This window comes from Dreissena polymorpha, chromosome 3 (assembly GCF_020536995.1).
Source record: "Dreissena polymorpha isolate Duluth1 chromosome 3, UMN_Dpol_1.0, whole genome shotgun sequence".
NCBI classification, from domain to species: Eukaryota; Metazoa; Mollusca; class Bivalvia; order Myida; family Dreissenidae; genus Dreissena; species Dreissena polymorpha.
In genome coordinates this window covers 122,453,621-122,463,075 of record NC_068357.1, presented here as the reverse complement: position 1 = coordinate 122,463,075, position 9,455 = coordinate 122,453,621, and the positions used below count along the sequence as shown (strand labels likewise).

At 33.8% G+C, this 9,455-nt stretch overlaps 1 protein-coding gene and 1 non-coding gene across 2 annotated transcripts; both read left to right on the top strand.

Annotated features, from left to right (window-relative positions):
- Positions 1-1,514: 1,514 nt before the first annotated feature.
- On the top strand, positions 1,515-7,106 carry LOC127873606 (uncharacterized). The gene is made up of 4 exons (XM_052417480.1): positions 1,515-1,634; positions 2,376-2,478; positions 3,495-3,628; positions 6,699-7,106. The coding sequence occupies exons 1-4, from the start codon at positions 1,610-1,612 to the stop codon at positions 6,881-6,883; spliced, it is 447 nt and encodes a 148-aa protein (XP_052273440.1). The 5' UTR covers positions 1,515-1,609; the 3' UTR covers positions 6,884-7,106.
- A 1,661-nt stretch (positions 7,107-8,767) lies between these two features.
- Positions 8,768-8,849, top strand: Trnat-agu (transfer RNA threonine (anticodon AGU)). Its single transcript has one exon. It is a non-coding gene; the product is annotated as a tRNA-Thr (tRNA).
- Positions 8,850-9,455: the final 606 nt, after the last annotated feature.

The window sequence follows — 9,455 nt, the reverse complement described above, 5'->3', positions numbered from 1 at the left end:
AAATTGCAAATTTAAACCATCTAAAATTGAAATAGATTGCAGACGACATATAAAATTGTAAAGAATTATAAAGAAATTGGCAAACCGATTGATTTTATATTTCGATTACTTCTACCCATTTTGAAAGCGTGGCCCTCGCTGGGCTCCGTAGAAAAACGTGCAAAACAAATCGGTCGAAACCACGTGCAGTAGTGAGAAAACCGGGTATGTGTATACACATACCTGAGAAAACACAAACATATTTTGACAGTTGGTTCGCAACTAGTAAAACAACTATTAACATTAATCAGCAAGAGATCGCACTCAATAACAGAAATGACCACGTAGAGATATCATCACTTACCCTATTTCAAATATTTTCCAGCTGAAAATTGTCCCCCACACGTCTTTTTTAGTTTATTTGTATTGTTTTTTCTGGAGCCGAAGTGCATCTCACAGAATATCCATCTAACTTCCGTTGTTTTCACTTTCGTTATTAAAAACTTTGTTTAAAACAATTATTTCTCCTTTTAGATTGTTAAAGCGATGTGTTATTATATATTATCAATAGAATAGTATACCGTGATGAATTTAACGGAGTTACGTATCGATCTTTCTGTCAGTCTGTAAGCGTACTATTTTATGCGCAATAATATAAGTATGGTGATTCGACAACAATTGTAAACATTGGTGAAATGCTTCTTACATAGTTATTCTTTTGAGTGTTTATGAGGTCTGATCGTGCAGTTTGCAAACATCAACGGAAAGATTACAATCCAATGCATTTGTCATCGTCAACCGTTTGGAATGTCAATTAGGCGATGAGTTAGTTTTTAGCATTTTTCTTTCTATGTTATGAATTACAAATGGCTGCCCCCATGGTGATGAAATGACATGTGTTCGAGTTTTGATATTTCTAGATATGTAAACTTTTTTTACTATTTAAGCGTAACTTGCCCTCGTCAATGTCGATATTATTCACTAGTTATATAATTTTCCGCCGAAATACGTGAAATAAACATGATTCAGATTTTTGAAAATAATGTATATTTTAGTGTTAAAATCGCTTTGTATTTTGATTGATTTTGTGGATGGTATGATACGTTGATGTACAAAATTGGTAGCAGTTTGAAGGAAAAACATCCTTTAAAGCATATATGTATACATTTTCAATGTGGCACTCTTCCTTTAGTCAAATTTGAGTTCAATGCTTGGGGTCCCATATTTTTCAAAATGAAGCCTCTACATGAACCTTAAATACTGAATTAAGCTCAAAAGTAGAATAGTTCGATCGATAAAGACACCACGAGTAGATTTTTGTTTATCTAAATTATAATGTCACATGCAAACAAAATGAAAAATGTAAAGTTTCGCTTTCTGAGGAACGGTATATTTTTAGTAATTCTACTGTTATTTTTTAACAAATGCGTTAGATTAAAGTGCATGTAAACAAATGCCCGGAGCGGATCACAAGTAATTATGAGTGACAACTTTTCACTGGTTTACATTAGAACACATCACAATCGATTTTAAACCTTAAAAATCAGACCCAAAATTCGCCCTCAGGTTGATTATACCACGATTTTCGTTCAATTAAAACTAGTTCGTTTTAGTCACTATCAATGCAGGGATGATGTATGCCATGTCGCCGTTTGGTAAGTGATTTTTACATGTAAAATATTATTTCAAATTATTTGTCGTGTGATTTAATTTTTGTTTTCTGTTAATGAAATAGCTTTTTACGAATGCCAATACATCATCTAAATAGTAAGTTACGTGCTTTTACGTTATTTGTTATATAAGATTGACGTTTCGATTGTCTGTTGACTATGCTCTCATAAGTTTATAAGCCTCTCTAGATCTAGAATGAAATATGTAGATATGTAAGATATTATTAAACAAATTTACAAAGTATTTCAAGATTCATTTATGTGCTCTAAAATGTTATAAATACCGATAGGTACATTTCCTATTTAAATTGCTTTAATTTCGTTTTTATAAAATGTTATTGATTATATGAATATGAAGATAATATTGAAAATACTTTTGATATTTAACAGATTATTGATATTTAATTTGCTATCGATATTTAACATGTTATTGATATCGAACTTATTAATAATATTAAACATGCTTTTGGTATTTAACAATTTTTGATATCCCAATTTAGCAGATTTGAAAGGAAATTGATTACGAACGCGTTATGATGTTTAACATGTTCTTAATTTATCATTGTTTTGAATATAATACATGTCAACGATAATTAATATTTTATTTAAATAAAAAATGTTATCGATATTAATCAGTTGTGAGCTATTTAACATGGTTTTGATATAAACTAGGTTTTGATATTGAAAATGTTATTGTAAATTTAAATATTATTGACATTTTCACAGTTATACCTACTGGGCAATTCTGCATCACAGACGAGTCCATTCTGAAGTACTGCGAGTGGGGATGCTGTTCTGAACATGGCATCGACAAGTGCTGCGAGTTCACGTAAGAACCTCTAACGGCAAATATATTAAGCATGCAAGAGTTTCTCCCAGTGTAATGGTATAAAATCCATTGCGCGTAGTGCAATTATGTTTAACAGAATAATTCTAGCTTATGAATTATGACGCGTTGGTCTGTATTACATGAACATAATTACCGTTGAATTAATTCAAGACTAATAATTTTTCGTGCGTCCAATTGTTCGGCATGCTGATTTTATAAGATACGTATGTACAGCTTTACAGACAAGCAAGAGTGTCTTGCAGTTTTTAGAAGGGGTTTGAAACTGACAAATTATCGGGACTCCTGGAATCTTTAAACCGAACTTATACTCGAGGATTGATCATTTGAAGCATTATGCATTATAACTCCTAAGTTGCACATGTGCACAATTGGCGATAAGTCGTTTTGTCGCATTATACACTTTAACATATAAGATGTATTTGAAGCAGTTTGCTGCGACCAGTAGCTTTCTGCCAGTGTCCATGTGTATGCCGTTGCCATACAACGAACTAACCATGTAGTAGATTCGGTTCGGGTTGCGACCAAGTGGTTCCATTCGCGACCGAAAGTAGAGGAGCGTTTAAAAGACAAACAAGCAGTGGTAGATGCCAGGAAATGGTATCGACAATGTCTTTATGAGAATGAGAGTTCCAGAGAAAAAAGATATACACGCATTTAAAGTAATATACAAATTTTAAATTGATTTCAAATTCCAGCTCGGTCCCATAACTTTATTGCATACAATTATTTCTCTGTTAATTTTCCTTCCATCTCTAACTGACGCAGGACTGACACGACTTAGGTCATTTAAAGGCAACGTATACTCACTTATTATTGGTTAACCGCGTAGTTAGTCCAAGCATGTCGAGGAAGGGTATGAGTACGTTAACTGGCCGTCATGATATGGCTGGCAAAATGTTAAGCAGTCCAAAACATCAGCATACAATAAAGATACTTGTTATTGCATTTATTTTATAGTCATTGTGATATGTTCATTTTGAGCTTACAACTTTCAGAAGCGTCAGTGAGATTGCAGGAGCTGTGATCGGAGGTGTTGGTCTCCTCGCCATCATCGGCGCCATTGTCGTCTGCTGTCTTTGCTGCGTGTGCAGACAAAGGGTCACGCATGGGCATGTTATCAGAACAACAGGTTAGGAACAACCCTCTGAACAATGCTCACCAATTATATTTAAACATGCATCGAAGCAGGAAAGCGGCATGTGCGTTTAATAAGATGAGTTCTTTGTAAGAATTAATAATTTGTTCTAAAAAATCACGCATCGTGCATATAAGCTTCAAATAGATCCTATAATAAAATAATTTTATTCAACTCAATGCGATAAAGAAATTAGTGATATTTATGTTTACTTGTTAAAAATAGAAATAATCAGATTCTACATAAGATACTAATAATTTACTACGTCGTTTTAAAACTGTTATTTATTAAGTCCAAACTACGGCGACAGTTTGTGTATTAATGTATAGTTATATTATTAAATATGGTTGCTAAAAGGATACTAACGATTGGCATTTGTAACAGACACCTGTAAATCGGATATGTAATATCTCTATTTGATCAAATCGAAAAAGATAAATATTCCATAAGAACACACTAGAATAAGTTAGGAAGAAATGGTATGTAACGTAATGTACATATACTATATATAATATTAAGAATTTATCTCATTGTACATTATGGTATTGTTATTGTCGGGTTATTGTAGTATAAACTAATTTAGGAAATAGAACTTTGAAATTTAGAAATTGATTATGTAGATGTGTAATGTAATGGGTTATAATGAATATATCATTATTATTAACAAACTAATTTAGGAAATAGAACCTAGAAATTTAGAAATTGATTATGTAGATGTATAATATAATTAATATATTATTCGTATGAGTTTATATTTCAGTAATATGTATATGAAAAGTTAAGATGAATGTATACATGCAATGTTAAGATAAAGTCGGAACAATTAATAATACAACTTGGGAGATATTTACAAAACTGACCTGGTTAAGATTTATTTGAAGTAAGAAAGCAAACACACTCAGGGTGGGGTATAATTGGAATCAATAACATAGAAAGTCAGACCTGATTAAATCCAAACAAAAATACATTGAGCCCAGAGTCAGCATATAGATACGAGATTATAAGTAACAATCATGGTCAATAAACAGCACAGATGAAAAGGCCTGCTATTGTCTGGAGTACAAAAGTCATAGTACTGACGAAAGTAACAGAATTACTCTATACCAATAAAAATTGATTAGTACAAATATACATTGATTAAATTTTAGTATATCCGCCAAGCAAGTGAATACATGAAAAAAGTGTTCCTTCTAGAATATTCTGACGAATCAACCAATGAATAATAACCATACTAGCTGAGGACCAATCAAAAGTTTAAAAGAAAAATATGCAAATTAAATTGGGGACAAAATGGGGATGTTTGGAAGGAGAGCGGCACTCTGCGCTTGGGTTAGGAAAATACAACAGATAGACTTAGAAAATAATGTTTAAACTATAAATACAATTTTGATGTTAGAGAATAGAGTAAAATAAAGAAATAATTTAGACATCAGAGACTTGTTTTATCTTCATTACGTGACAGGTACAAAGACATGAATATCATTTGAGTTTTAGACATTTGAACGAATTGTGTTTTTGAATTGAAAACTCAATCATGTATCAATGGCATGTACACTATTGGGAAATCCCTTCTATTATGTGGATATTTGGTTAACGACACATTGTCACACTGTGACGCCCTGCAGTAGCTTTAATTTTTGGATGCATTAATAAATATGTGTCGACTGGTATTTTATAAAATCGTTCATATTAATGTGCTGAGATATGAGTGAGGAAATGTAATTAAACAAGGGCTGTTTGTAAAACATGCATGCCCCCCATATGGGCTGTCCGTTGTAGTGGCAGCCATTGTGTGAATACGATTTTTGTCACTGTGACCTTGACCTTTGACCTAGTGACCTGAAAATCAATAGGGGTCATCTGCGAGTCACGATCAATGTACCTATGAAGTGTCATGATCCTAGGCAAAAGCGTTCTCTAGTTATCATCCGAAAATCATTTTACTATTTCGGGTCACCGTGACCTTAACCTTTGACCTTGTGACCTCAAAAACAATAGGGGTCATCTGCAAGTCATGATTAATCTACCCATGAAGTTTCATGATCCTAGGCGTATGCGTTCTTGAGTTATCATCCGGAAACCATTTTACTATTTCAGGTCACCGTGACCTTGACCTTTAACCTAGTGACCTCAAAATCAATAGGGGTCATCTGCAAGTCATGATCAATCTACCCATGAAGTTTCATGATCCTAGGCGTATGCGTTCTTGAGTTATCATTCAAAAACCGTTTTACTATTTCTGGTCACCGTGACATTGACCTTTGACCTAGTGACCTCAAAATCAATAGGGGTCATCTGCGAGTCATGATCAATGTATCTATGAAGTTTCATGATCCTAGGCCCAAGCGTTCTTGAGTTATCGTCCGACAACCACCTGGTGGACGGACAGACCGACCGACAGACCGACAGACCGACACACCGACATGAGCAAAGCAATATACCCCCTCTTCTTCGAAGGGGGGCATAAATATTACATTTTAATTGTATATTTCCACAGTATCTAACGATGCTATCCGGTTTTAAACGTAAAGAACACGTACGTTGGGACTACATATAACGATTTGACGTCAAAGGGCCAAACAAAGCGAGCCGCTGTATATTTTGTGTATTTTTTCACGGTATGCAAGATCATGGACCATTAGAGCTTAACATTATCATTTATTCCTACGGTTTATAAGAAAAATACAGTAGGTAAGTCAGTTTTCAAAATTGCGAAAAAACAACAACAAAACAATTATCGATACGTCCGGTGTTTCATTTTAACAAATGCTTTCTGAATTTTTAATGAAAGAAGAAAACAAAACGGATCGTCAATAATACTCAACTGAAAATTTCTTGAATTACTTATTTTAATGGGATCGCGCTGTGACGTAATTAATTACAATATTGCTTTCTTCTACATAACAAATATTAATAAAAACTATCGCAACCAAACAATTACGTCAACTTAAATATAAACAACAACAAGATTGATTTCTAGTTCGTTGATACTGTTCCTATAAAGCAAACCTTTGTTTCAGAACTGTGTCTATGCTTAAGCGTGATTTAATATTCTTCACTATAGTTTCAGCATGTGCTCAAAACTACATCTTTCCGAGGACCGAACTTGCAAACTGCCCGCCACTCTACCCACTGCATACCTCTATCATGGCACCTGGGGTAACTATGGGGACTACGATACCATGGCAACCACCCTCGTATGAAGAGGCAACCAAGCTGTCCAGCGATATGCTGATTGTTCATTTGTAAGCAATCTCTTAAAAACTGTTAATGTCATTTCATTATACAGCGACGAAAAATGTGTGAATACAAGTGAAATAAGTGCAAGAGCTAATATATCATATTATAAATGGAAGGATAAGTGTTCTGCTATTAACATAAAGTAAACCAATTATAGAGTGTTATCAACATGTTGTCATAACTTCAAATGTTAATTGGTGTCAAATGAATTGCAATAAATGTGAATCATTTCTGTGAATAGTTTTTGAATAATCTACAAGTTACACAGTTTTAAAGTTGTTTTTGCATTCTTTGCTTGCAAATCACTATTAGAAGCAAAAGAGTAAATAGAGCCATTACGTTCGCATGCATTCATAATCACAATAATCTTCAACTGCTAAAATGTATAAATGTACATCTTCTCTAACAGTGACGACCTTCGTTACTTCTGCTCCTTCTTCGACATGTAGAACTGCATTTCTTTTTGTATTCAGTATTCTTATGCAGCTTGTTCACCAATTTCTCAATCTTTTGTCGGCGCTGACAGATACGTTCATGTTTCATACACATTACCACGCATGAAATTTAAAACGGTCATACCTAATGCATTTAACCAGCAGACAGCCTTAATGTCTTTATTCACAAGTGAAAAGATTCTATTCGTAAACTTGAAAGTATTTTCATGCTAACGAGGAGTCGGTTTCTATCTCGTAAAATCTATTAAACATGACCGTATCCAATTCCATGTGCGCTTATAAATATGATATTTACGTCATGTTTCGTATTCGTGACCGCGAATGCAGTATAACACGGTCACACGCTGCACTTGCAGAGTCTGGAAAATTGCTTCAAAACTACAAGAAGGTGGTTCCGAAATACATTCTGCAAACTTGATCGTTATGTAAGGAAGCGAAATTTTGTATCGATACCTAATTAATACCTTATGTAATGTTTACTGCAGTACGAACACTAAATTTACTTTACAATTCTTCTGCTTGTTTAACGTTACCTTCTTTTCGTAGAGAATCACGGAATAGTAAGATTCGTCTAGATCAAGCGTGTAATTTCATTCTGCAATAAATAAAAAGTGTACGAGGCGAGTCACACACTGGATTTTGTAATTAACCCATTCATGCCTAGCGTCCTGAAAAAAGGACATTGCAAACAGCGTAGACCCAGATGAGACGCCGCATGATGCGGCGTCTCATCTGGGTCTGCGCTGTTTGCTTAAAGGAATTTCAGTAAGTAATATTCTAAATAAAGAAATAAATATACTAGACATCCCTAATTTTGGATATAAATTGATCCAATTTAGAATGATGAGAGAGTCCACTAGGCATAAATGGGTTAATGCTGTACTGATATAAGAATGAAGTTGACGGCGCACTCAAAAAATATTTGGGTGGACTATGCACTTTGTGCAAAATAATGACTAACTCTGTAAAAGTTTAATACCTTTTGCCGTAACTTCACAGATATATAGAAAAAGTAATATATTTGCATTGTGTTTTAAGTTTGATAGATTAAATACACAGTGGGCAATGTGCGATGTTCTTCTGAAGTTCTTACGGTTTACATACCAACACGGCGAACATTTAAGACAAAGAAACATAAGCGGACTTAGTTTGGTTAAACACGCGTTCTTTTCGCCTTTTGTGCAATCCAAAATTAAATCGTACACATGTGTTCTTCACGAAAAATTGTCTTAAACTTACGATATAAAACATTGCAGCTAAATTTTCCTTTACTGCACGATACTTTTTTTACCGTAATCGTGCAAGTAAGGAAGAATCAACCTACAATAAACATGTTAGTTTAAACAAATATATCAGCATTATTCATTAGTCCCATTTAAGGTAGTGCACCTCTAATGACTTCCCGCGATTTCTTCGAAGGTTGAAGAGCCTACTATTAGGTGCCGTAGCCTAGTGGTTAAGGCGATAGACTAGTAATCTTTTGGGATATTCCCGCGCAGGTTCGAATCCTGCCGACGACGTATACTTTTTTTCGACGCGTTTTATTTATTTTCTAACGTAATTTGATTTAATATGGCATATAAGCTATATTTATTGTTAAATATGATGCAATTTTTATGCACATTCTTCAATTATTAAAATTAAAACAACGTTATGGCGAAATTGGGTGATTTACTGTTGAAAATACGAACCATGCATGTTGCATTTTTATTTTTATTTCAAAAAGTAAACGGTAAATCTGTCTACTTCTTGGTATTTTTGCTGTATATAGTGTTTCTATAAAAACTAAGTTTAAAATATGACTTAAATGATACTATTTTGAATTTTATGACACTTTGTTTTTAACCGACCCAATTTTTACTTGGCTGATATCACTTACATTTCATGGCGCTCTTCCATAGATAAAAATTTGTAAAAAATAAATGTCTGTAAAAGAATACTTATTTCATCTTGTTTAAACTTTAAACACCTTTACAGCATCTGTACACACCAACTGCATGCCCATATTTGGAAATTTGAATGAATTATGGAACTTGTATATACCCCAGGGGTGAAAATAAACTGGACAAAAGCCGAGCGTGGGGGTGGTTTTGAAAAAATCGGTATATTTTTTTAAAAAGCATGGA